General features: G+C 41.4%; 2 protein-coding genes across 2 annotated transcripts in view; both read left to right on the top strand.

Annotated features, from left to right (window-relative positions):
• LOC125179207 overlaps positions 1-21,166 on the top strand; it is a 35,732-nt gene extending 14,566 nt beyond the window's left edge. Inside the window, exons 2-11 of the mRNA XM_047884612.1 lie at positions 12,912-13,200; positions 15,663-15,804; positions 16,925-17,037; positions 17,596-17,680; positions 17,907-18,016; positions 19,930-20,063; positions 20,191-20,352; positions 20,497-20,583; positions 20,815-20,895; positions 21,067-21,166. Coding sequence (XP_047740568.1) covers positions 12,912-13,200; positions 15,663-15,804; positions 16,925-17,037; positions 17,596-17,680; positions 17,907-18,016; positions 19,930-20,063; positions 20,191-20,352; positions 20,497-20,583; positions 20,815-20,895; positions 21,067-21,166 — 1,303 coding nt within the window. The remainder of the gene's footprint in view (positions 1-12,911; positions 13,201-15,662; positions 15,805-16,924; positions 17,038-17,595; positions 17,681-17,906; positions 18,017-19,929; positions 20,064-20,190; positions 20,353-20,496; positions 20,584-20,814; positions 20,896-21,066) is intronic.
• Positions 21,167-22,040: 874 nt separating this feature from the next.
• On the top strand, positions 22,041-27,337 carry LOC125179206 (the record flags this gene model as incomplete). The annotated part of the gene is made up of 4 exons (XM_047884611.1): positions 22,041-22,200; positions 25,491-25,677; positions 26,786-26,893; positions 27,222-27,337. Coding segments are annotated over exons 1-4 (442 nt in total), but the record flags the coding sequence as incomplete, so codon positions are not given.
• Between the last annotated feature and the right edge of the window lie 297 nt (positions 27,338-27,634).

Raw genomic sequence — 27,634 nt, 5'->3', positions numbered from 1 at the left:
GAAGTAAGACCAAATTTATAATTCCATACGATATACATATTTTATTAATATACGAGCTCGTATGAAATACGTACATGTATCCTTGTCTGCATGCAATGATATGTGAGGCTTGGCTATTTGTATAGTAGCTGTTGGTGTTGCGGCTGTGAGGGTGTGAAAAATTCATCAGTCGTCACTGTAAATTTGTATATAGACCTCAATAGGTCACTGGTTACCAAACTTTTTCAATATAGGGCCCCTATCTCTGCATGGGACCGAACTTGTTAAGACCCCCTATTTACATACACGGACGAAAACGATGATAATAAGTTAATAACATATTAATGGTTATGAAGATCATTTAATCTGGTCTTTTCTGCCCCGATTAGTATAAATAATTGATGTGCTTATGAAAATGAGTGTGTTTTCATTAGTATAAATTAGGGGGTCATGACAGGTTTGGTACCACGGATAGGTGTCCCGTTTCGAAAAAGTTTGGGAACCACTGACAAAAATACACAATCAATTTACTCAAAAAGAGCATTCTTTCCTCTAAATTTTGAGCTAAGCTAATATGCGTTTTGGCTAAATTTAAGTGTTAAAAATATTGAAATCTAAAATAATAATACATATTCAATTCGCAAAAATGAGCGTTTTTGAGTAAATGGTGCTCAAAATGGTACGTTTGTTTCTACATGTCAAACAGCACTCGATCAGCCAAGGTCACATTAAGATTCTTTAGGTCATTCGCGAATGCAAAGTCATTCAACAGCTCTCAATTCTTATTCCCTACTTGACCTATAATATCTATACGCCCGTTCATGTAACTAAGCCCCACAAGCCTTTCCTTCCATACTCATCTACAGTATAAGTTTCTTGACACATTCATACTTTACTTCATTCTCTCGCTCAGCTCGTTCCCCTCCCTCAGTCATGTAACACACTATCAGAACTCGTGCCGAAGGACTCGTGTCCTTCATTGTCCATAGTTTCATTCTCAATCATGACAACAACTCAACAAGTGTGTCTCGTTCATTTCGCTTGAACTAAAACTTGTATCCACCACGTTCTACCCAGCCTCCATAAGCACATTAACTCTAAATACTCCGGACCTTGTTTGTTGCTTATTTCTCCCCTTATAAAATCTACGTAAGTTACGATCAGTTGCTAGGCACTTAGAATTGTATAATTTATGTTCATCACATTCCGAAACATTTAGATTTTGCATCGTATTCGTGAATTGTCATTTGTCAAAATTTTGTAGAACCAGTCCATTTTGTTCTTATCGTTGTACATGGTTTTCCTGCTCTCTGGCAGGTCCATGCCTTAATTAAGTAAATGCCACCAACTATAAACGCTGAACGCCTTTTATTCCCAACCAAAGTGGCGTACTCGACAGTGGCAGGCGAGTGATTTATGAGTTTTGCGGCTCCCTCATAAACCATTGAGCATGCCTAGACTTCTTCAATGTAGGATACGCAAAGCTGAAATCGTGTGGTAATCTACGGAAATTTCGCCGAAATTTTCAAGTTAATTGACTTTTATCTACTACAAGGAATTCTGATTCAGAAGTGCTTGGTATGCCGATCAATGAAGAATAAAATGTTAAACTTGCGTACATCGAGAAAATGTTAGAAAAGTCGCGCGCTATACGAACATTGGGGTGCAAAATTTTAAACCTACCTGATAACAGTTGAAATAAAAAGTAAACAAAACTTATCTTAACGTACGACGTGAAATGAAGAAAAATAGGCTGGAACGACATTCCAAATTTCAGACTTCTAACTTATTTAGGAGGGTAGTAATTTGTCTTTTTCATAGTTAAAAAACGCCATAGGAGATTACCGCGGGTGACCGCCTTGATGATTGCTCGTAAAGTAGGCTTTTTCTTTCTGGGATGTATGTCGTTCCTATTGTGATGGGTCCTTATTGGATATTTATTGTGAGTTTAAGGATATATGTATGAAAATTGGCATGTAGTGACAAAGTAAATTACGTTTAATTGCTAAGGCATCACCGATGTCAATTGTGTTGTATTTTTTGCAACCATGGACGTTGTAATTGAATAGCTTGAGAGGCGGTTTGTCGTCTGTTATGGAGTGATCTTAGATAAGTATTATGTCGCGATCTGCGAGTATGTTGTTCTAAACATTTACTTATGTAGATCATTTATTGTGCCAGTGTTGGACATTGTGTTGTAATATCTTCAGTGATGATTAAGGGATCATGGAGGCAGGGGGTTCAAATTGGATTCTTTCGGTTTCTCGGCGGTGCATGCTTTCTTTTATGGATGTGTTCCTGTCCATGGTTGAGGTGTCGCGGGGGATGATATTGATTGTGTTCCTGTTGTGTTTTGTTTTGTTGCGTCTCAAATAGTCAAAACGCTTGGAGGAGTCAAGGTCTTTCACTGAGAGCTTCAGTCCATAATCGTTATTTCTCAGTTCGACGATGCACCGGATGCTTGGGACGGCAACGATTGGGTTTGAGGCTGCGCCGCTTCTCAACAGTCGAACAAATGTTATTTCGTCTAGTTCTGGCATTGGAATAGGTGATTCCTTGTATTGCTCGTCTCTTATTCTTCTCTTTCTTGGGTCGCGTTCTTCGTAGTGGATCTTGATTACGGGGGGGGGGGGGGAGGGAAGGGGCGTTCTGAGGGGTTTCGTCGTCTGCCTGCATTTCTGTTGGTTTAGTGAGGATCACCTCAACTTTTCGTCATCTATAAATTCAGTTCTGAGGTTTAAGTCGGTGTCCAGACTCTTGGTTTCAATTTGGTTATAAAAAACGTTAAATATTGTTTCTGAGTCTCTATCTCAGCCTCTCGTGAGAGGCTGACGATGGGAGCTTCGGAAATGATGGCTGTCAGTTTCAGTTGCGTCTTGTCAGGCTAGGTTGATGAATGTTGGTTTTTTGAATGATTTGCTTTGTTATGTTCACGTATGTTTAATTGCTTCTTGTCGCGATTGCAGTTTATTTGGTATTTTTATTTGCAGTAAGGACAGATCGCTGCTGAAGAACGGTGGTCGTTGTGACTGATGAGTCAGTTTTTAGATGTAAGTGCATCGGGTGCAGTTTTAGTCTGGTCGTACAGTCGGAGCAAGAGGGAGTTGTGGATGTGCATTGGTGTGTAGGATGGTCTTCTATTTTGTAATATTTGTAACAGATAAGTAGGCTTATTCAAGTTCAGAGATTGAGGAGGGGGCATGTGGATACAGGGGAAAAGTGTTGAGGTAGGGAGTGAAAACGTAGGTACATGGTTTGAGTGCACTCTTACATAAAATGGAATGTTAGAGATAGAAGCACGAAAGAAATAAGTCTCAGTTTCCTAATGACACGCACTTACTTCACAGATACGTAAGTCTGATCCACGAGGATTAGGGAGAACAACGAAGTCGCAAAACCACATATGGAGATATGGCCATGAAGTGCTTAAAAATGCTGTATATTCTGTGTTGGGAATTAGTAGTGGGAGGTCGTGGATGATAACATCTGTGTGTAGTAGTCTGCTAGTCTTTTTGTAAGGGACGGTGTAGAGGAGGGAAATACACATTTATGGATCTCTTTTACATTGATGCGTTTCAATCAAAACGAATCGGACGCTCGAGCGATGTTGCCGGATCGACCGTGTAGTGCTGAACAGTCGCTAACGATAGGTTCACTCGATTTGGGCCTTCATGCTGAACTGGTGTGTACTGCTCTCTGAGTCATTTGATACTTTTAAATTGGGCCAGAGTGGTTGTGCCTTATTGTGACCTGGAATATATTAGTGTTAACCTGTATAGATGTGAAGAGATCGTGTGAGTTTTTCTGATGTAGCTATATGCATGAACGATTATGAACTTTCAGTGCCCGTAATAGGTTTTATTTCTCGTGCAAAGAGACCTCTGAGATCTTGACCTGACGTCAACTCACAAACCCTCTATTAACCTGTCGTTGTTGAAGTTTGATGTTTGGCCGTCCTTATTCACCTGTCTGCACTCGGATTTTTAGCGGGACGGACTGAGGTGGGCTATTACGGATACTTTGAAGTCTCACGTTACGCCCAGTGAATGCTGGCCTCGATACATATTGGTGCCGTGATCTCTTATTGTCGTTTACCTTTGATTTTGTCTAGTGCTCGCATGCAGATTAGTCCACTGGTGAGAAATTTATTCAAAGTGGTTCATGCGTAAGCAACGTAGTTAAGCGTGAGTGATTCGGCGTTATCTTGACAGTTGGTTGTAAGAGTGGTGTCACTTGTACAGTTTAGTTTAGCCGAATCCACATCAGAGTGTGATTGGTTGTACGTCATCGAATAGTCAATAGAGGAAAGTTCCTTTGGTGTGGAGGTGGTGAGAAATTGCAGATTTTACAGTGTGAAAGGAGTGTGAATCTACATATCTTTTTCTTTGGCTTTTGCTTGACTGCGCATGGTTGTGTTTGGAGGAAACCATTAAAATGTCTTTGAACGGCGACAGTCCTGCTGATGTTGTACCTGGTTTAGATATGAAAGGAAGTTCATATGAGATTCTAGATTTCATAGAGAATTTTATGGACAGAATAGGTTTTACTGATTGGAGCAATTATTGTTCTAAGGCAAGAAAAGGCTACGCCATTCTAAGGAAAAAGTACGGCGGTACTTCAATCCCGTCACTCTGGATGGGAAATCTAGTTCTGCTGATGTATTAGTAAAGCCCCATTCACTGTATAGAATAGTATAGTATAGTAGGTATAGTATCTTCGACATTGAAGAATAGGCCTGGATAGGCCTGTCACTGATTCTTGAATTTTTCCTGACTAGACTGGATTAGTGAATCTCATGCGACTGGTATTAGTAGAACGAGCGTTATAGCTGGGGTTAGGAGTGTTTTGTACAATGCAGGTATGTCCAATGATGCAGAATGTTCATAAGGGGTATTATTGCAGATTAACTACATCCAAAAAAAAGGGTGTTTTTTTTTTAATTATATGTTTTTTGGGGTGTAGATTACGAATCTGAAATCCATTTTTGGCGGTCGGCATCGGAAAACCGATTTTTTTCGCGACTTACTAACATATTATTGCAAAAAATCGGTTTTCCGATGCCGACCGCCAAAAATGGATTTCAGATTCGTAATCTACACCCCAAAAAACATATAATTAAAAAAAAAACACCCTTTTTTTTGGATGTAGTTAATCTGCAATAATACCAAATGGATTTCAGATTCGTAATCTACACCCCAAAAAACATATAATTAAAAAAAAAACACCCTTTTTTTGGATGTAGTTAATCTGCAATAATACCTCATAAGGTGTATCGTACTTGCGGGAAACGTCCAGCAGTGATAAGGCACAAAATGAATGGTGCTAATTAGGGAACGTAAAGCCAGCCAGGAAGAGAACCCCTAGGAGGTCGGGCAAGGTAAGTTAGGGAAAAATTTACGTTTTGTTTCGTCATTTGAGAACGTTGGAACTTGGACAGTAGAAAGATGACCGCAATGTCGATATTCGGTTTTGATGGCAACTTAGGGTACGCACACAGTGAAAGCAGGTTTGCCCGCGCGGGCAACCTGCCACAAGAATGAACATAGGATAATAATGTAAGTGTTCACAGTGAAAACCTGTACGAATAGGCTTCTGTATTCTATGGTTTCAGGCGCCAGCCTGAGCAGGTAACCAGCACGCTGGCAACCTGCTTTCACTGTATGCGTACCCTTAGCTTAGGCTTGAAAAGTTACTTGCGGAAATTTGAGTGCTATTGTGAAAACCCCAAGAAGAATAGGAATATATTGCAGCAGGTTAAGTTAGTGAATGACGAGTCGCTTTTCTTATTTAGAGGCCGCTTAATTTATAGAGGGAGTATATAGAGTTGCTCATCCTGAGCCCGAGGTCAGTACGCGCAAGATATTTAGACATTTGTGAGCTCTTTGCCTAAAATATGTGCTTCTTGCTTGTTTTTCTCAGATCAGGGCTCTCAGAATAGATGGATCTTGAGTAACATGGACATAGGTTGCCGAAGGCATACGATAAAGAAATAGAGCATCGGAGTAGAGGGAAATAAGCGGTTTGAACCGAATTTTTATTCATTTGGGGGAGAACTGAGCCAAATTAGTCTCTGGGAGTAACGTTATTACAGGTGCCATTTAGCAAGAAGCTGTTTCGTAATTCAGAAATGGGAAGCCACTCACGTTAACCCAAGGCTCTTGAACGTTTTTCAGGTTTTCGGGTTTCCAAATATTTAGACTATTTTCAGCAAACTAGGCAATGACAAAAGCCAGAGCATTTTAGCAGTAGGCCACTTGTGAGGGATGCATGTCAGTTTGGGAAACCTGTCTGTCGTTATTAGTGACTCGGTGTTGAACTGCGAGAAGCTTGACGAACCGTGAAGGGTTATTGCGGATCCGTTCGAGTCTAGCGTTACTCCCAGTGCATGCTGGCTCCATAACAGGTGGATGTTGAGTTGGATGATTTTGTACCGTAGTCAGGTTGGCCGAAGCACATAGCGAAGCACAATGTGTGTGGTGCGTCGTGTTTCATGAAACCGTGTTTTCTTGTATGATGCGTGTTATGTAAGGTCGGATCTTATTATAATGAGTATTTCTCTAAAATCTTCGCACGGTAGTATAGAAGTTAAATGCGTCTTTAGTTTTGAACTTGATGTTTTTGAGGTAATGATTTTAAGCAGGATGATCATGATGGTGTGTTTGAGTGAGTCGAGGAAAGAAGGATGCCTGTCGGAGACCACCACTGCTGTGTCCCGAATGGACTGTCATGATCCCTCGCCTCAAAAACGTAGCCTATAACACTTTTTGACTGTGACATTATCAGCCGCAAGCCACCAGACAGATCACATCCATTCAAGTACACCAATCAGCCCACAGGAAAACATCCTGCAAAATTGTAGCACAGAATCGTCTACCAGTGCGCGAAAAAATTCTGCACCACTCGGACACCGCGAGCCGCAGCCTTGCAGTAAATTTGAAGACCGCCATCAACCCGTCCGTATTAATTCTTTGCATCGAATCAGCCCACGGTCGAACGGCAGCTCGTCAATGGACGATGGATCTTGGAACAGAACTCTATCTGAAACCTAACCCCAGATGCTGTGAGCTAAGAGTTACGTAATTTAACGAAACCCCGGAAGTCACTCCTCGAAGGACGATAGATTTTGGAACAGAACTCGCCATCTGATACCTAACCCCAGATGCTGTGAGCTAAAAGTTATGTAATATAACGAATCGTCGGAAGTCGTGTTCCATCCGCGGTCTGGTGGTGCACGGTAAGATTCGTGCAGTTCCACATGCGAGCTAGGCTGATTGATCGCAATCTGTTGTCCGCTGGTTACAGTTAGAGCTAAAGTCAGAGTATGAAGTGATGATTCGATGCAACGTTCAGTGGTGGACGATCATTTTACTCTGGGCTATTCGCTTCAGAATATGGTGGCGTAAAGCTCTAGAAATTTAATAAAACAAGATGACATGGGCAGAATGACGGCAGGATTAATACGCGGCTGGTTGGTGGCTTACGGAAATATGCTAGGCGGTTTATTCAGGGTTGATTGGTGTACAAAATTGATGGTGCACGGCTGCTCTCCCGAGGCAAGTTACCAGTCAAGATTGAGTGATTGTCTATGTTTTTGGGTAGGTGCTTGGGTTTTAGGGTTGTGATGCCTGAGAGGCTTGGTGCTTCCTGCTCGATTGTTTTTGCTGTGGTGATGTCGCGCTCGTATGTGATGGATTAGAAGCCTTGTATGGTGTAGATTTGTTCAATTTCAGCCTTCGTTACCCTCAGGAGGGACTTCTGACGCGTGTCTGTGCTCGTCAGAACTCAGAAGTCCTATGGGATCTCGCGCTCCTAGGGGGATTGTTCCTAAGCGCCCCACCGCTGAGCTCGTTGTGTCTGACTGCAGGTCTGATTGTGGGGTTAAGTTATTATGTAGGTAGGATTCCTTACATAAAGTTATTATGTAGGTAGGATTCCTTACATTAAGTTATTATGTAGGTAGGATTCCTTACATTTCCCTTCGGTCTCTCTCGTGCGGGCGGCCGACGTCCCGTGTAAGCGACCTCTTGCCCGAGTGTCTTCGTTTCTGTTGCGTTTCGCCTGTCCCTCCTTCCACCGCTTTGGTGATATGTTCATCATGACTTCCGGTGTGAGATCGCTAAATAGCTGAAGCGCTAGTAAACATTTGGCCACTAAACTAACTCAACCTTCTTTGTCAATGTATTTATTATAAGTGAATATGTCGTGACACAAAATATTTTTATATCAGTTCTTTTATTCAGGTAAGTCGTGTATATTATCGTGTTGAAGGTATGTGATGGTTTGTTTGAAGTTGGAACCTAGAATACGCATTAGGGAGTGCTAGAAATTTTTAGGGATCTTCAAGTGTTTCGAGTGTATTTATGATCCCTTGCCATGCCTGTGTGTGTAAGTATCTTCATTTTTTGCGTCGAGTGAGGAAGTTACCTTTGAATGCTATTGACGGACCGTGGATGCAGCACTTTCGAAGAGTTGCTCGATATCGTGTTAGTATAAATAGTGTTCCGTGGGTGAGTTTGATGCCAGGAATGATGCGGTGTGTTATTTTGATAATCTAGGTTCAGCGTTCAGCTGCGTTCTGTGCGTCTCTTGTCCCATTGTCTATATGTGTGCCTGATTAGGTTAGGGAAATTTAAACGACTGAAAATTTGATTCATTGCTATAATTTTATCTTTGATCGGCAATTGCTTTAATTTAGTCAGGTTGCGTCTGTCAGGTTGCGTCTGTCAGGTTGCGTCTGTAGTCTCCGGCTTTACTCGGAGTATACGTATGAAATAAGGTGCGTATGAAATACGTACTTTATTGGCAATACGTACCTCTCTCTGTACGGCAAAAATCGTACGAAACAGGGTTCCAATGAAACGCTGATACGTTTAGTATTAAATAGAAAAGTCTTGATGTGCGTAGCTTAATAGCCTTTTTTAGAAACATTAAAAGGATACGAAGAAAGCGAAGGTAATTCTGACTATTGTTTATATTTTTATATTAAGCATAGCTTGTGTAAAGTTATGAATGCAGCCCGAGCGTTGTTAAGCAATTATAGGCAGGATGTTACTTGACCGCAAAGTTGGAGTAAAATGGAGTAAAAAACCGTGCGAGCAAATTTATTTATAGTTCGGAAGGGGGCGCAGCCGTGAACAACAAATTTAACTCTTAATTAAATAAGCCATCGAGCCAACGCTTAGCCTCAGCACGCAATAATTTTACTTAGCCTCGGAGATAGAAGCCGCAGTCTACGCTGGAACACCGTAATCCGCATCAGTGATATACTGCCTAAAGATAATAGCGCTGTAGGTCTTCAGCCAAAACTTCTGCATGATCACTCATAAACTGGCAGTTCTGCATCCGGCCTCATCTTCTATGGCCTAACCCATTCACGCTGCCCCGGCTCACAACCTTCTTGCAGCCAATGACTGGCTCTACCTTCTCATTTGCCCCTCCTCTTTAGCGTCCAGCAGCCAGTGAGGTTAGGTTAGGTTCGCTCGCAGGTTCGTTTTAGGGGGTGAAATGTTGCAACGTGTGTAGGTTAGGCCAGAAGAGGTTAGGCGGGAATGGGTTTGGCCAGATGCAGGATGATCACGCTCAACTTGGGCATGCTTAAGCGGTTGCTGTGGACATATGGCGGTGCGACTTAAGAACAACACTTCTTAGGCTTATATTCCCTCTAACGTTCTTACCCACGGAAAGAAATATGATTAAAGTGTGAAGTTGGGCGAAGCTGGCCTTCGGCACGCTCCCCGTTCGGAATGGCCGAGGGTATCGAAAGGGTTGACCCTTGTGGAACTCGATACTATCGCGGCGTCCTGTGGTGGCTTGGTAGGCTTATGTGTGCTCGTCTGCCTATGTAAGGACCCTAAAATACGTGCCTAAATGTTGTTCTACTGGGTTACCGTCACGCCAGGACGGTGTGCAGCTATCTTTGCAGACGTAGGTGACGGCCCCTGCCGTCGGCCAGCGGGGTCAGAAATTACAGCCGTTCTGCTTCGAGACGTTTATACCACTACCGCACGTATATGAAAACGTCAAAAATCGATGAGTAACCGCCGTGACTTCGCTTATTTGTACGGTCAACATTCATTGCCACGGCTGTGACAGCCTTAAAACGGCACGAGAGACAAGAAGGCCTCCAACGAGTATAGATTCTGCAATCAGCACATTCAAGAGCGAGCACTGAGCAACAATTATCATCGGCACGGACATCAACACGATATGGTCACAGAGTTCGTCAGTAGCGGTACGGTCACAGTCTTCGTCAATAGCGGTACGGTCACGGTCATCAACAGCAGAAGCACAGCAATGAGCTTGAGGTAACATCGACGATAAAGACTACACCACCATCGGTCGTAAAGAAGTACGGTCGTAATTAAACGGCCAAACTGACCGTCGTGAGAGATATATATATATATCTGCGAGGCACGAAAGGCTATACAGATAGAACGACCGCGGACAGCGAGGATACGAGGCAACGGCTGCGGTACGGCAACTGGCAATACGGCCGCAAACGTGCGCGGCAGTTACGGTCGTTTCCGACAGTCTTGCTACTCAACGGAACTGCAACGAATTAACATTTCTTGTTATTTGAATGTTTAAGAGACTATACTGATAGATTCTCCACTTTAATGTTCGGATTTTCTATTCCCTGTACTAGAGGTTTTTAGCTAATGTAGGATACGACTTGAATTTTCCAACTTAATAATAAATTTATCAGGGTTTCATTGAAACCCACTATATGTACGATTTTGCTGTAACCTATTTTATACGAGAACTTGTATAGACGAATACTCCCAGTAAAGCCTAACACGCTACAGACGCAACCTGACTGAGTAAAAGCAATTACCTATCAATGATAAAATTGTAACAATTAATCAAATCTCCAATCATTTACATTTTCATAACCTAGTCGTGCTTATTTCTTTCAGTGTAGGGTCGGATTGTGGGTGTAATGGGTGTTGAGATAGTTTGTTTGTATGAGGCCCAATCTGCTATGAGGAAGGATCTGCACGGACAAATGGGTATTTGCCATTTTTGCATGCAGTTAGCAGATACCGACCATACCGTGACTATTAAGACACTGTAGTATGAGGGGGTGAAGGGTTCTGGTTGTACGTGTACATTATGAAATGCCCTGTTGTTCTATATGACTCTGCTTGTGAAGTTGTGCTGTTGCGAGTAATAATCCGAGTATTGAGGGCTGGAAGGAAGTGGCCGTGGTGGATACATGTGCATTGAACTTTTAGCGAGTGTAATTGTCTCCCTTTGTGGTTGGAGGGGCTTTTACTTACTGTTCCGAGACCGGCGTTTAAATGTGCTAACTGTTAAACGGGACAAGACCTGTCCAATGAAGACAAGACCTATCCAAGTCGATGTAGTTTGTACGAGGTGAGATCTATGTTGATCTTATTGTGACGGATCCGTATTGAGTATCGATTGTGCTATTTACAGTTGGCGAGGAATTGTATGACAGTTGTGGACTTTATATGGATGTGAACTATGAAGTTAAATTGCTGTTTGATGTGTCATGGTCTAGTGTAATTTGTTTGTTAATGGTGGCTTGTTTCCTGTAATGGCAGTTGGCTGAATGTGGTTTGAGTTCTTGGAGGCAATTGAAGACTTTTATGTGCGTGTTGCATAGTATGTAGGTGTGGCCTAAGAATGCACATTCGGAACAATATGTGTTGGAGGTATACATGTGGGTGAGGTGTTATTCAAAATTGAAATATTTGTAATACATGAGAATGTCTGTCCATTTCTTCAGTTCGCAATTATGTGTGGGTGTGATTTTGGTGTTAAACATGGGGAAGACATCGTCGAGTTTGCGTTGCATTGCGTTATGGTGGGTGGCGTCTGTTGTGATTTTATTACATGAATGGAGTCTAATTTTGACAATGTCCTTTTATTTTGATCCAGTTTTGTGTGGGAAATTTTTCCCACCATCAATAATTTTTGTCGTTCTTCGTAAATTTTGTTGGCTAGATGTCGTTTTTTTTTGTTTATGTTGCCTTCATAGTTTTGCTGTATTCAGTGTGGTTTCGTAGTTTAAGTAGGTAGCACTATCCGCTAGGTAGGAATTCCTTTATAAGCCTCCGCATACCGTTCAATCAGCTGATGTCGTAACGTGCCTTATCTCATTCAGAGCCACATTGTTATTCAATTCGGGACTAAGTACCCAGTTACTTCAACTAGCTCAACAGCAGGATCTCCTGAAGTTCTAAACGTCTTCCTGGCTACCTTTTCTCTATCTTTATGTTCGTATGAATGTTTTTTTTTAATTATTTACGCTCTGTATGCAATTTTTTCTATGGTACTCTAGACAAATCAATATTTAATTATTAATATCTCAAATTTCGAATTACCTGTAAACGTGGTCTCTGATAGTGGCAGAGGAATTAGTTTCCTTATAGCTGTGACCCACGATTCAATAGCTTTATCTTCTATTTTCCAACGCCAAAATCTCCAACTGTTCTCTATTTTTCCGTCTAGAGTACCTTCCTTTAACTGATTTAGTCTAAATTTCTAATTTGTCACTTACCAACTGCATTAGCACTGCGAAACACCAAAATCTTAGGTTTGTTGATTTAGTTATTTATATTTTTGCTGTTGCTTGATTCATACTTTTGAGTAGCCTATTACTTAGGTAGTGTCCGATCAGTTAATTCTTTAGTAAGAGGTCAAATTTTTCTTTCAGTATCTGGGACTCTTCGGAGCAATGCCAACAATTCTAGGGGGAACGTCCTCCGCAGCGAGGATTCTACGTCCTCCGCAGCGAGCATTCTACGTCCTCCGCAGCGAGCTGGAGGACTGGGTTGAGGAGCGGCGCAAGGCAGCATACTAACATTTCTACCTCACTGGCGAGGTCACGAACCACGCACTACAATCGGCGACTATCACGGCACTGCAGGCAACTCCCTGAAATACCACGCCCGGGCGCCCTTCAGCTTCAGCGACCGCGACAATGACAACAACCCCATGAGTCACTGCGCCAGAACCTTTCACGGCGCCTGGTGGTTCACGGCGTGCCATGAGTCGCACCTGAACGGCCGCTACCACCGATACCCTCACCGCATATCCGGCGACGGCATCAACTGGATGACCTTCAAGGGACTCGGCTACTCGCACAAATTTACCCTCATGATGGTCAGGCCTGCTTCATATTCCGTGGGGCGCGGCGCTCCTGACGGTAGAGTCGCCGGCGACTCGAGGTCCACACTTTACGCTCCCCCGACCGTCTTAACGCGCGTCTTTATCTCCCAATAAAGTCTATTAGCGTTTTAAGTGGCGTTGTAATTGCAGATAATTCCTGCCTTGAATCCGTTGTGATCAATGAGCCCAAAATCTCTTTCAATTTCATCACCTGGGCAGGGTGACCCAGTGATTACAGTTCAGAGTACCAAAACTGGATCAGTGAGTTGTAGGTTCGATCCCAGCTACCCGCTGGGATCGAGGTGGCCGTGCGTTTAAGCACCCGGCACAATTGCAACGGTGAATTGCTTTTTCGAAACCCGCAACAAGGTGCGAATATTCTGCGATGTTAAGAAAGGACGACAGGTCTAACGGCCTAGTGATCACCGACACCGCTGTACTAAACATAAAAGTTCCTAGAATGATCAGTTCTTTACCTTGGCTTCCTCGATTGTGTGAAATTGTCACAGTTCATGGTTATGAAGATGACGTGGAGGACAGTAATCATTGTTGGTGTTTTAAATTTTAGTTTGTTGCGTCGCAAATAGTCTATTATTTAGGAGGAGTCCATGTCATTCACCGAAAGCTTTAGCCCAAGGTCCTTTTTCCTTAATTCGTCAAAGTACCAAGTGCTGATGGGGACATCAGGGAATTGGGTTGGGGTCTTTTTCACTCCTCAATAATTGAATGCATATTGGTTCGTCGAGTTCTGGCATTAAGAAAGGCGATTCCTTGTTCTGCTCGTCACTTATTTTTCGCTTTCTTTGATCGCGGTTTCCGTAGTGGGTTTTGGTTGTCGGGAGTAGGGTATTGTTCTTGGGGGTTTCGTTGTCCATTTGTGGTCCTGCTAGATTTAGCGAGGACTGTCTCGTATATCTTCGTCGTCCATTAATTCGTTTCTGAGGTTGAAGTCGTTAATGTCTGAGTCTGATTTACTCTCGTCGTGGTTATATTAAAAATTAAATATCTTTGCTGAGGCACGGCCGAGGAATGCGCGTTGATGTCGTAGGCTCGTAGCTTGCTTTCAATGATTTGGAGAGTATTGGACCAAAGCCCTCTTGTCTGATGAGGCTAGCTATATGTGCTTCAAGAATGATTGTTCTCGGTTTGATTTTTTGTGATGTCTCTGAGAGGGAGGCTTACTTGCGGAATGTTGGTTTGTTGTATTGCCTGTTTAGCTGTTTCGGGGCATGAAAAAAAAACAGCGTTGGAACACATCCATGCGACAACATTTCTTCTCGCTTCGCGTCACCGACATGTGGAACAGCCTCCCTGATAGCATCGTTGATTCCCTTGTGAATCAAGTCACGAAAAGTTCAAGAATCGGCAACAGGCCATGGGCCTATTTCTTCAACGCCGATACTTCTATTCTATTCTATTCTATGTGTGTTGAATCATCTGTGATTCTTGGTCTAGTGTTGTTCGTTATTTCCTTCTGTTGGCTTTTTTTCTGTATGGGCAGTTGGCGGCGATTGTTCTGTGTTCTTGTTGGCAATTAAGACATTTTAAAACGCGTTTCTGCATTGTGTGATTGTGTGTCGGTTTGGTCGTGAAATGCTTACTCAGAGGATTGTGTCGCAGCTGCACACTCGGAGGATTGAGTCGTGAAGGCACACAAAGGTGTAGGGTGATCTTCAAATTTATAGCATTTGTAGCAAATGATATGAGTGTATTTTTCTTGTTCACACTGTGAGGGCGTAATTCTGGTATTAAACTGGTAAAGCCGTCGTTGAAAATGCTTTGTGCTATGGTTGTGTCAGTTGTGATTATTTTAATAACGTCGGCTCAGTCCTTGATTTTGACGACATCTTGAATTTGTATCCAGTTCTGCAGTCTTGAAATTTAGTCTTAATTTCTATCGGAGTCATTCGGCCTATGTCTTTTTCTAGTTGTCAAGCGAAAATGGTACTTTAGATCGGAGGTTAGGTGGAATTCTATACACTGGGAAAATAGGAAAGGATTGGATCAAGAATTTAAATTTTATTATGCAATGGGTGAATATAAAAAGCAAAATAGTTCCATATTTTTAAATGAGAGTAAAATGAATACTGTCTTCTATCTAATATGTTTGAAGGGGACTTAATTTAGTTAGAATAAGTATGCTTTATCATTTATCGGACTAAGGGTTATGTGGATGGTCGTATTTTGATTTAATAAGTACAGGATTATCAAGCCCAGACCACGCCGGGCTAACGTGCTGGTATCATGTGTAAAGAAACCAGTTTCGTAAATTTAAGGGGACCGTCTAACCTAAATTGGAGATAGCCTATAACTCCTAAAGTTATTATCCGATCATCATGAAACTTCACATTCAAACGTAAAATTCTGCCACCCGCTTCCCTTTAAAGAGACGTCATGAACGTAAATATTGGCGTACAGCGATGGCAGTGGTACCATTGGAAAGAGCAGAATTTCAGCTTTAAGATGAGCTCAAAAACCGGAAAAGCCAAAATTGAAAATTTTAGGTTAGACGGTCCCCTTAAAATGAAAATATTTCTTTGTTTCAGAAAGCAATGGCTTCACAGTCAGATTGTCGTGATAATATTGCACATAGCCTCTTGACAACGGATGAGCATGGCTACACTGCTCTTCATCATGCAGTTCTGGCTACTGATCTCGAAATGTTAAGGAAACTTCTTCCATATGCAGGTAATTTTACAATAATGGAGGAACAATTTCGATTCGTTGTGTTTCTATTTTTTTTTTTTTGGCTTCCGCCACATCAATGATAGTTTGAAATGACTTGGTATATTATTTAAAGATTATTGAAATGACGTTTTAAGTTGCTATTGCCAAGTAAGGCGGTCACGCTGCAAGTGTTGTAAACTTGTTACCTAATACATTGACTCGTTATTGAATTTCAAGTTTACGTGAAGCTAAATATTTAAATGATGCTATTGAGCGAAGTACTGCATATAGCCATGGAACCAAAATACAAGTAATATAGCCAATCATAAGATATGGCCCAGGGGCCGGATTATCTAAACATCGCAAAGTACACGTAGCGACTTAAGTGTGGCGTAAGTGCTGATATGAAGACGTAACTCTAGCGGTGGTATTATCAAAATATTTGCGCGGGAAGCTACGTACAAGAAGCCGTACGTAGCTCTACGCCTGCTCGGAGGTGTTGTAAGTGGAGTTACGTAGACGTTTTGAGTGTGCCGAAGCTATATAAAACTATTGATTTACTTGCAATACGGTGAATTGTGATAGAATTTTGTCAAAAATTCAACATAGGCATAATAAGTAATTGTGATAAACATTGGTTTTTGGGAAAAAAATTCAATTGAGTTTATGCCAGCTAATTTCTTTTCCTTTTGAGCTATAATTTACAAGCAAATGTTGATATTCGTATCGAAGAGTCTTCTGATCATTCACTGAAATAATATCTTCATGACTTTTTGATTCAAAATTAAGTGGAGGTTGACAAGCCAACCATTTTTATAGCTACGTACATTAAATCCTTTCTTTCTCCGTAGTATATCATCCTTGGTTGATATACTCGTAACTCTTCAACGTTGTCATCCTCTCCTTGTGGTCAAGCCACATCCTGCCTTCAATCGCTCAATGGTTTTCGACCCCCAAACCTCTCAGCACAATCTATGTTCCATTTATATTATGTCAAATTGATATCACATACGCTTCTCATTATCGGTTGGTAGCACTGGAGAGCTGAACTGGTATTTAACCAATTAATTGATGAGCTAATTTCCTATGAGAAACTTAGATTGTCAGCTAACGTGTTACTCTCCGCCTATGTTCATTGTAGATGATAGGTGCATCAACCAAGAATCCCGTGACCGATCCACTGCACTTCTGCTCCTGTGTAGAAGGTTCACCTCGTCATCAGTGTCAACGGCAGCGAGTGGTCCCCGTATAGAGGTTTTTATCTGCATTTGGCAATTTCCATATTTGTAGATCCATATCGCAATTGCTGCCCACAAACTCTTTTTTGGAGTTTATGCTGCCTCCTTTCAACTTGACTATATGTTTGCTATGTAATAAGTAATTCTCTTATGTCAAAAGCATGCAAATTATTTGCAGAATAGCCGGTCAGCCTATCGTTGCCCGTGATCGATATTCCCTGCAATCTGATCCCGTCATCTCGAATCCCGTCGTCCCGAATCCCGTCATCCCGAATCACGTCGTCCCGAATCCCGTCATCCCGAATCACGTCGTCCCGAATCACGTCGTCCCGAATCTCCTCATGCTTGAAAAACTTACTTTTTCCATTACATTGCAGATAATTCCTAACAACTTTAAACTTATAAAAATACTGTGATCAGTGAGACATCTTTGTGATTATAGAGTTGAAAGCTCGTTGCCTCTCCAACTCGTAGTCCTACTTGCGATAATTTAGTGACTTGAATTGCGAGCCTGGGCTCTTCTCGTTTTCTCCTGTTGCGTTACCATCAGTTAAATTCAATATACTTTTTTCAGGAAGAGATTTTGTTGAGCCTCCTCGAAGCAGGTGCTAACCCTAACCTGCCGCAACAGGATCCTATTTCCTTGCCCCTTTTATGCGGTACGTCTGCCTGTATTTCTTTCTGATTTTTCTTTGTGTTATCGTTTTTGGAGACAGTTTTTCTGTGAAATATTTGGCAAGATAATAACGGAACATAAATCGTCTAGTATATAAAAATCAACAAATAATTCATGCTCAAACTATTCGCAAGAAAGCTCCGTTAACTGTGCATGTCTATGCTACCAGTGAAAGAAGCAACTCATTACCTTATGCAACCATTGTCTAGCTCTGGAGAGGCATTGGTGGCGGGGCGCTGAGCTGCTGCTGGATGCGGGAGCGAACCCCAAGGCAACGGACTCGGAGCACGATCAGCAACCAGCCACATTCTTTGCCAGTGTGCGAGCTACTTCCAGTTTGTGAGGTTAAATAGTGAACAAGAAAGTAAATCAAATAGTGAACGACGTTTACCTTTATCAAGCCCCTAATCACTTGAGTGTGTTTTTTATTTGACTGGTCCATCTATTCCTGGAGCTTTTTGTTTTCAGACTAAAATTCCATTCTAATATAATATATGGAAAGCTCAATCATTAGGATTTTTACAGCAATACCGTGTTGAAATGATTTGAAATTCCTTTGATTTCCTCCCACTCGTGATTCCTAGTAATTTTGATGGCAAACACATTTCTATAGCACTTTTATTGCTGTTTTTAATCAGACTCCTGCTTCTGGTAATTTTTCTCTTCGAAACGAGACTAGACATAACAGTCTGTTCGAATTAGTGACAAAAATCGGGACAATTTTCAGCACTCAGTGGGAATTCAGGAACTGTACCTACTGAGACGATACGAAAAGTTTCGGTTTAAATAAGAGCTTTAAAATTTTCCTGAATTCGAATTTTTTTAAACGAGACACAATGAGTTTGAAATTTAAATAAGAAGTTGTTACAGATATTATCTGCTGAACGACATTTTTTCTGTTTATAAGGTTTAAGGCATTTTACTTCGTAAATGATTTCGCGAATGCCCACACTGCAAATGCGAGCAAATTTAAAAAGCCGGATTAAGTCCGTCCACACACTCCCAAATGTCTGACTAATAATGTGCGTTGTCACGCTGCCTGTTGTGGCCACCACTTATTATCGGGCTGGTGGCCTCGTGTACTGCCTGTTTCAGGGGTTAGTAGCGAGTAGCGGCCAGCAGATGCCCGTCTTGTACCCACTTTCATGCTGTATAATTTCAATAACACTGTTGAAGATAACCGAGAAAAACGGCGTAGCCGGCGTTCTAGTGGCTGGCCACTCTGTGAAAATAAAGTATTTTGCTGTTTTTTTAATCTTGTATGGGTCCCTCTGTTGAATTAAAAAAACGGCGACACGGTTTTTTTTCGCGTGCCTGCCGGCTACGAAAATGCCGGTAAGATCGTTTCACGGGGAGTTTTCGAACAGTGAAGCAGTCGTCCACTTGCTGAACAACTATGCTTCTTTTGAAAAATTGTTGCTGAACAATTTAATAACTGAGATTTATGTTTCTGCAGCTTCTGAAATTAAGAATATGGGCGCGAAGTAAGCATCTACACATGCCCGATTGTTGATATCATTGAACTTGTAAACATTGCCGCAAAGTTTGCACTGAATATTGGCCTGGTTTATTCCTCAGTTAATTCTTGCCTTTTCTCTGCTCTTACAAAAAAACTCCCAGATACCACGTTAAATTCGTGGCATCTTGCAGGGCCTGAAAAGACCTTCCGTACTCAACTAAGCGGCTGGCCAAAAAACCTGCATCACTGACACGCGATGACATTGCTTGTCTGAATGCGTGCGGAAGTCGTACGGTTGTCGTCAGCTGTGATTAAGGGCCTTACAGTAACATTCACTCGATATTCAGCCATACATCGCCAAGTTATCCCACTAATTTCACAGCAATTTGGTTAAACAGCCAAATGTAGCCAAATCAGCCAATGACTGGTAACTGTCTGTTAGCAATCGAGGGCTAACTCTGTATTAATTAATCCGAACACTAAGAATGTTTCTTTTTGTTTCTGTTCGTAATAGAAAAACATCTATCTCGTATCGTTTCATAAAGACCGGGATACAAGTATTGTCTCAGTTCATACCATTATTCCGAGACAAATTTTTTCTTCTGTCTCGTTACTTTTTTCAAGTTTTCGTCATGCCTCGTTATCCCGGCTCATTTCGAGAACTTTATTCCGACACGCAGGAGTCTACAGTTTTTATTTTAATAGTTTGAAGAATCGTAATTATTTTTTTCACTACTTCCGCAATGTCTATGTGTAGTCCTTTTGATTTTCAGGATAACGTTGAGATACTGCGAAGACTGGTTAAAGGAGGGTGTGAAAATGAAATGGTCGGCCTTTGGATTAAAGAAAAACGCTATAGCGAAGCCCAGCTGAAGCAGATGGTATTTGCAGAGCACGATTTTGGGCCGTGAGTGATGAAGTAGCTAATTATCAAAGTATAGAAGCAGGTGATCAGACAATGTGGAGCAAGCGTTTTAGTTATAAATATGATGGATTAATATTTTTTTACATTGTTCACTTGAATTCTTCTCCAGGGGCTTCGTCACAGAGACTCTGCTAAGTGAAACCATGTCGTTCCCGGACCCTAGCTGCTCATTCTACCTCTTCGAAAACTTTATTATATCAAATTTCAATCTTAGAAGTATCTTCGCGAAAATCTTTCAGGATAGAACAACGAACTGGAATTGCAGGGTGAAGTAAGTTCTAATAAATTTCTCGTTTGCGATGTCAATGCGTAATTTCTTTGCTGTCTCGTCCTTTTGCTACCTTGGCCTGAATATCAATCTGTCCGATGAATATGATAAGCGTCCTTTGAATGCCCTCGTCTGAATTCTCACCAGATACGTGACTACAGTGACTAACTACATCGTCCGAAATGCAGAGAAAAAAGAAGAACTGCTGTTCCAGCTTTTCTTGCGATCTTTCCAGTAAGTTTCTGCTGATCAGCAAGTTTACGAAATTGCAGAACATCGGTTGTATTCGCCCATTAGCAAACCATTCAATATTTTTTCGCTGCACGATGATGTTTTTAATATTTAAATCGATATTTTTCGCTGGATATAACTTTTGACTTGTGTTGCCTTTGATGAGAAGAAATTATTCACGAGTCTCTATGCAGGAATAATTTAGCAAAATAAATACATTTATCATGTTTTCAGGTACTGCCAAAAAATGCCCGGATTTTGCCAAGGTGGCTGCGGCTGGGATGTTTCTCCAGAAGGACCATTTCTTAAAATACAGTAAGCCCATATTTCATTTACATGACCAGGATTCGAGTTTGTGCATGGCCGTATTCGGTGATATCTGACTTGTTTTTTTTCGGATCTATGTATGAAACAATAGGTGCAATCACCATTGACTATGGAAAATGCATTTCCAGGAAGGAACATGATTTTTTTATATTTTACCAGGCTGGATATGCTTAAACAAATAATGGAAATAGCGGAGAACAACGGTCTGCCGATTGAGATTTGGAATTTGAACGAAGCAGAGTGCAGAGTGTTTAAGTAAGTATCACTTGCACGGTTATCGAGACGTAATTACCTGGCTCATGCTATGTCACTGAGTGCAGGTTATGAGATTAATAATTAATCACAGGTCCAAAAATATAAGATTATTGCAAAATTCTATTCCTATTTTAACGCTTGACATCTATGGGTAATATTTCATTCAATTCCGGTGTTCACAAAAGATACAGTGACACGCAAAAGTATTATATACATTACAGCTGAAGAATATGAAGCTGAATATTATCTTCACCGAAACGCAAAATCTTGTAAACAATAGCAAACTGATCTGATTGGCCAATTAGATAACGACATGAGATTAGTGGAATGTCTAAAGTGAAAAGCAAAATTTAAGTACTTGGAGAAAAAGATATTTTTGTTCATTTTTGAACATGTACCCAATACTTTTGCGCGGGTTGATTTCTCTATTTGTTAATTGAAATCTAAACACTGCTTACTTTTCAATATTCTTCCTATATAATTTTTCTAGTAACAATAGCAACATACTGACCAAATATTATGAAAAGTCGTGCATTAAACTCGAGATATAAAGAAAGCTGTAATGTATCCAATATTTTTGCGTGTCACTGTATCTTCCTTTTTAGTTCAAGTTCGACGTTGGACGTGATTTATAACAATGTTTTGGCTTTATAAAGCTCATTTGACACTACTCGTCACCGTTCATCTTGTAAAATAGCGAAATTTGTCAAGAATATCCCTTCTGTTATGAAGTTACCATGATAACATCAGGCCAAACGATTGAGTTTCAAGGATAATGGAAGATGATAATTAGGGTCTATTACCTTTACTCTCAATTTAAAGGTAAAGGTTTATAATGGAATATGTTTGAAGTAAGTTTGCTGAGTTTTATTTTTTAATTTATTTTTAAAATTATATTTTGCTCGTGCACCTACTGACGGCTGGTAAGCCCTGCACTCAAGAAGAGTAGCCTCAACGTGCTGAATGCCTTGCTAAACCAAACGGATTTTTGCAGTATTCCACTCTTCATGAAGCTGCTGCCACTATTGGAACAGAAAGGTACACTAGGGATTTATGGTCCTGTAACTTTTTCAATCTTATTCCAATCATTCCAATAGCTTGTAACTCTCCTACAACGTGACGTCTCCAAGCGTTGCCCTGTTGGACAAGGTTTCCCTTTTTATAGCTAAAATTTAGCATTTATATGAGTATGAGGAAGAGCCCATCATGACCGTTTGCATAAACGAACCACTTTTAATAACCGCCAGTTTAAACCTGTGAACAGCAACTTGAGCCTAACTCTATTAGTTAACTGTGAGCATTTAACCTTGGAAAGCAGAACCCTACAGCAGAATCGGCACTTAACCAAGAATTTTTTCGGACATCTACAACTTTTCCGCGCTATGGTGAAATCGAACTCCGAAAAGTTTGAAATAACGCTCCACCCTAATATAATATAGTAAAGAAGCTAAACACCAAGAAGGAAGCCAAAAACGTTATTTACGAACTCGCAGCTATGCTGAGTATAGCCTCTTTGCAAGAGCTCGAAATCACGCTAAACAAATCTGTCGCACCGCAGTGAAAACCTTCGAAAAAAAATATTACCAAAAAATATAAAAAACGCGAAAACCTTCTTTTTGTACGCTAGTTCGAAGTGTAAGACAAACGACGGTATGTCTGATTTGAAAGTAGACGAACGAAAGATATCTTATGACGAGGGCAAGTCTAACGATCTTAATCAGTTCTTTAGCAGTGTGTTCATAGATGAGGACTTGAACAGTATTCCAGATACTGATGAGCGCCCAGTCGGCTAGAAGTTAAAATGTTTTTAAATACACGAAGAAGAGGTTCTTAAGCGCCTGGTCGCTCTAAATCCCAACTCATGTGCACCAGCCGGCTTCCACTCGAGATTGCTCCAAGAATTAGCAGCCGCCCTGGCTGGCCTTTTGACAGTATTCTCTCAAAAAGACCTTGAACGGATTTGAAGAGACTTTGCAGACCGATTGAAAAGAAGCCCAAGTGAAACCACTGTTCAAAAAAAGTGACATAAGTAGCCCCGTTTACTATCGCCCTGTCAGTCTGACAAGTGTTGTTTGTAAGGTAATGGAATCTGTTGTGAGGGATAGATAATCGATCCTCTGACTGTTAACCATCTCCATCAGACTGTCAACATGGCTTTATTTCCGGTAGATCCTGCAGCACTAACCTCTTGTCTACGTTGAACGATTGCACTCGCCTGCTAGGCGAAAGGAAGCCAGTGCACCTCGATTTTGCCAAAGAATTTGACAGTGTTCCGCATGAGCAGCTGTTGCGTAAAGTGAAGTCTTTGGGAATAGAGGGAAACTTACTCCATTGGATCAGAGATTTTCCAGTGGGTAAACGACAACGTGTCAGTATTAACGGAACCGTGTCAGACTGGGCATTAGTGCACAGTGGCGTCCCACAAGGAAGCGTTCTTGAGCCTCTTTAGTTAGTTGCTTATATAAGCGGATACCGATGTGGGGGTGCTGCATGTATGCCGATGACCCAAAAGTTTATACCTGTAATACAGTTAAGGATACGTCAAGAAGTGAAAGTTCGAGATGATCTGATAGTTTACTTAACTGGGCTGATACGTGACAGCTGCGTTTTAATGCTGACAAGTGTAAAGTACTTCACCTCGGGAATAACGGGGTCGCAGCCGTAGGCCAAAAATTTTACTCTTAAAATAAGCCCTGGAGCCAACGCCTCGCTTCACCATGCATTAAGTTTACTCAGCCTCAGAGCTAGAAGCCGCAGACTACGCTTGAACTCCGTAATCCAGACAAGTGACACACTGCCGAAAGATAATAGCGCCGTAGGTCTTCAGCCACTGCTTAAGCATGCTCGCTCATAAACAGGCAGTTCCCCATCTGGCTGTACCTACTCGGGCCTAACCTATTCACGCTGTCCCGGCTCACAACCTTCTTGCAGCCAATAAATGGCTCTACCAGCACACTTGGACCGCCTTTCTAATTTTCTGTAGCCAATAAGGTTAGCTTAGGTCGGCTCAGGTTTGTTTTGAGTGGAGAAATGTTACAACTTGTGAATGTTATGCCTGAAGAGATTAGGCCGGGAGAGGTGTGGCCAGATGCAGTATGGCCTTGCTTACTTTTAGCAAGCGTATTTTGCAGATATCCGGAGCTCCGGCTTAGTGCACTTGACTTCATAGGCTGTTATGCCCTCTAGCGTGCTTAAAAGCTACGGAAAGAAATATGAACTAAGTGTGAAGTTTGGCAAAACTGGCCTCTGGCATGCGCCCCGAGAATAACAATGAAGAGCAAGATTATAGTATGAGAAGACATGGTTGCAATGAGTGAGTAATGATTGAAGTCTAGCGTAGAAAAATATTTGATAGTTTATGTCGACAAGAAGCTGAAATTTTCCAGGTATATTGAAACGCAAGCCAATAAATCGAATAAACTTCTTGGGCTGATCAGACGCTCCTACGTGTTCTTGGATGCAGAAGCGACGAAGCTGTCGTTCGTCGCTATTGTGCGCCCGAATCTAGAGTTTAGAAACGCCGTGTGGTCACCGAAATTTGAGGACAAAAATTTAGTGGAGAGTGTTCAAAGACGTGCAACGAGGATAATTCCAGGCTTGAGGAGCATGTCCTATGAAGAAAGCTTAGAGATAATGCAGCTTCCAAGCCTCTTATATCGACGTCTGCGTGATTACCTCACTGAAGTATACAAGTATACTCATGGTTTATAAAAAAGTCCCAGAGGGATTGCTAGAATTTAAAACAAGAACCAACACCAGGGGGCCACGGCTAAAAACTAAAAAATGCGCTGCACCTTATCCACGCGACATTTCTTCTCGCTTCGAGTCACCGACAAGTAGAACAGCCTCCCTGATTACCTCGTTGACGCTCCGAGTATGAATGCGTTCAAGGACAGACCAGATAAAGCTATGGAGAAATATTTGTTCAGACTTGAAATGCCTAGCACCTTATAGAACTTGGTGGAAGTCTAGTAGCTATTTCAAACTATCGTCAGTTATGAAAAGATCCGGTCAAAGGACATGTTTTTACATTTCCTATGAAATGTCTCGAAAAACAGGAATCGACGACAGGCCACATCTGGCCTATTCTTCAGCACCGACATCACTATTTTATGTTATCATATGGCTTATTGTTCGCTTCAAAGACTAGATTTCGTCTTCAGCTGCACTACCACTTCGCGGCGTTAGCCGGGAGTTAGGTTGATTGCCTCTCTTATTTTGCCTCTCTTATTTTTTTCCATCCTCAACTAAATTTATAATTTTGATTTTTTGTTCCAATACATCCTAAATATTCTCTATACATGATTGACAATATGTGATCTCTTCAGGTTTTCAGCTCACGGCCGTATCTGTGGCAGCACTTGTGACTAACACTCGCATTAGCAAGCGTCTCTATGAAAAGTTGTACGATGCCAATTTCATGGAAAATATCGTGCACGGATCGGAGTCTGGATATCGAATTTTGCTTGCAGAACTAACTAAAAACTGCTGCCGGAACGGCCCGTGTTGGTTCAGGTGTGTTGGGGGTGGGCATTATTTGACTGAACATGCGCTCTGCCAAAACATTCAGTTGATTATGCTGCTGTATAAGGGCTTCTGGTCAGAGAGAAATTTTTTCCAGTTCAACTAATTTTGAACTGGAAATTTTATGATTTTTGATGCTCACACACTTTTTTGGGGGGGGGAGCGTCTGGGTCTTTTTGTAACTCGGTAATTTACAGACCAATCACTTCGAAATTTCGTACACGTATGTAAAACAGAAATTTTAAGACTTTTTGTTCATGTGAATTTTTCGAAAAAAATGAAAGAAAACGAGATTAGAAAACTGCCAAAAATGGGGGTACTGTAGAAATCTATACCCTCCTAGGATTTCCAAGCTGCAACATCGAGACACATATCATTCGATGCGTAAAGACCATATCTACAAACGCTAGTAGGCGTTTTTTAAATTCTAATTTTTGTGTGTGTATAGGCATTTTTTGTATATTTTTCGGAAATTTTTCGATTTTTCCCCCGCCACTCCCCCTTTTTGCAAAATAAAATCCAAACTATAAAAAATCAGAAAAAAGTCTACTATCATTTGTATATATTTTTCTTGCAAATCGAATGGTATATGTCTCATTGTTGTAGCTTTAAAAACTGTAGGAGGAGATAGGTTTGCCGTGAGTGAGGTTTTCAGTTTACCAACTTTTCAGTAGAGGCGAAAAACCGCCGCGCGCTATGTAAAGGTAGGTAACGTAGCTTAGATACCGAAAGTAAGCGTTATCTCACTTCAAAGTCAGTCAGCGGTGCATAGGACGACTACATAAACACCTTCCCACATGATGGCTGAGTGGTAACTGAGCTGCAGGTCCAGTGATAGCACATTTAATAGTGCCTGGCCGGAATTATCCCCCTTGACTTTTGTTAAGGGACTCCACCACCCTCCCCCTTTCAGGATCTGTCGTGAACGCATAAATCAACGTACAGATAGTTCTAGTACCGTTCGATGCGGCATAATGTAAGCTTTAAGATGAGCATAAGAACCGAAAAAGCAGAAAATTTTTATTTTGGACCCAGACGCTCCCCTTAATTGTTGAAAACGTCGAACTACACTAAACAATTATTCTCATGTCTGCCTCAGGTCATCTATGCTAACGAGTGCCTGCAGGGAGTTTATTCGTGTTTCATCCCAGATTCCTGCACTCTTGCTACTGCAGTTTGGTGTGCACAATTTCACGCCATACGAGGAGTGAGTATTACGGCCGAACATTTATCGAGATACTGTATATAATGAGATATCTTGTGTACTCCCTGTAGGCTTGGAAGTGTGACTCCTGATACAGTACAACGTGTCCAGCTTAAACCTTCATTGATCGCCTGGCAAAATCAAAATTGACGTGTAGGTTCAGTTATTTAAGCTAACTTGGCTGCTCCGATTTTATAGAATTGTAACACTGCTCATTAACAAATTATATTGGTCTTCTAACCTGCTCTTATGCCTTTTATGTCATTTATACACTGCCGGATGAAGGCATATTTTCGTTGTTGATAGTTCTTTCAAAGTCTTTTGCATTCAGCTTGCGGATAGACAGTTCCTGGCAAAGTGTTATTGGACGCAACACGTATATTATCCACCGGTACGCTGCTCAATATCGGAGGCTGGTGACGAAATACGAAGTTCTGTCGCCTTCAGGTGAGGATGGTTTGTGCCTCATTCATATTAAGCTCTCGTAAAGCGAGTTGAGATACTTCACATAAATTTTTGTTTATAAGAAAAAAATTACGTCCTTAATATGGAAAAAGATCTCATTACTATAAGATTTCACGCTTGACACTCTGAGCTCAAAAGAATTGAGCTCTTATTTAAAACTTAAGAGGCTACATAACTATGTGGAACCGTGCTGCTGGAAACGACTTCAGTTCCTGCATGAGGAATTAGTTAATGATGAGCTCACGTTGGTGAATTGATCCATTATACCTAACTATTGAT

Source organism: Hyalella azteca, unplaced genomic scaffold, assembly GCF_000764305.2.
Source record: "Hyalella azteca isolate HAZT.00-mixed unplaced genomic scaffold, Hazt_2.0.2 contig15713, whole genome shotgun sequence".
NCBI classification, from domain to species: Eukaryota; Metazoa; Arthropoda; class Malacostraca; order Amphipoda; family Hyalellidae; genus Hyalella; species Hyalella azteca.
Note: the sequence above shows the minus strand (reverse complement) of the source record. Positions and strands in the feature narration are given on the sequence as shown.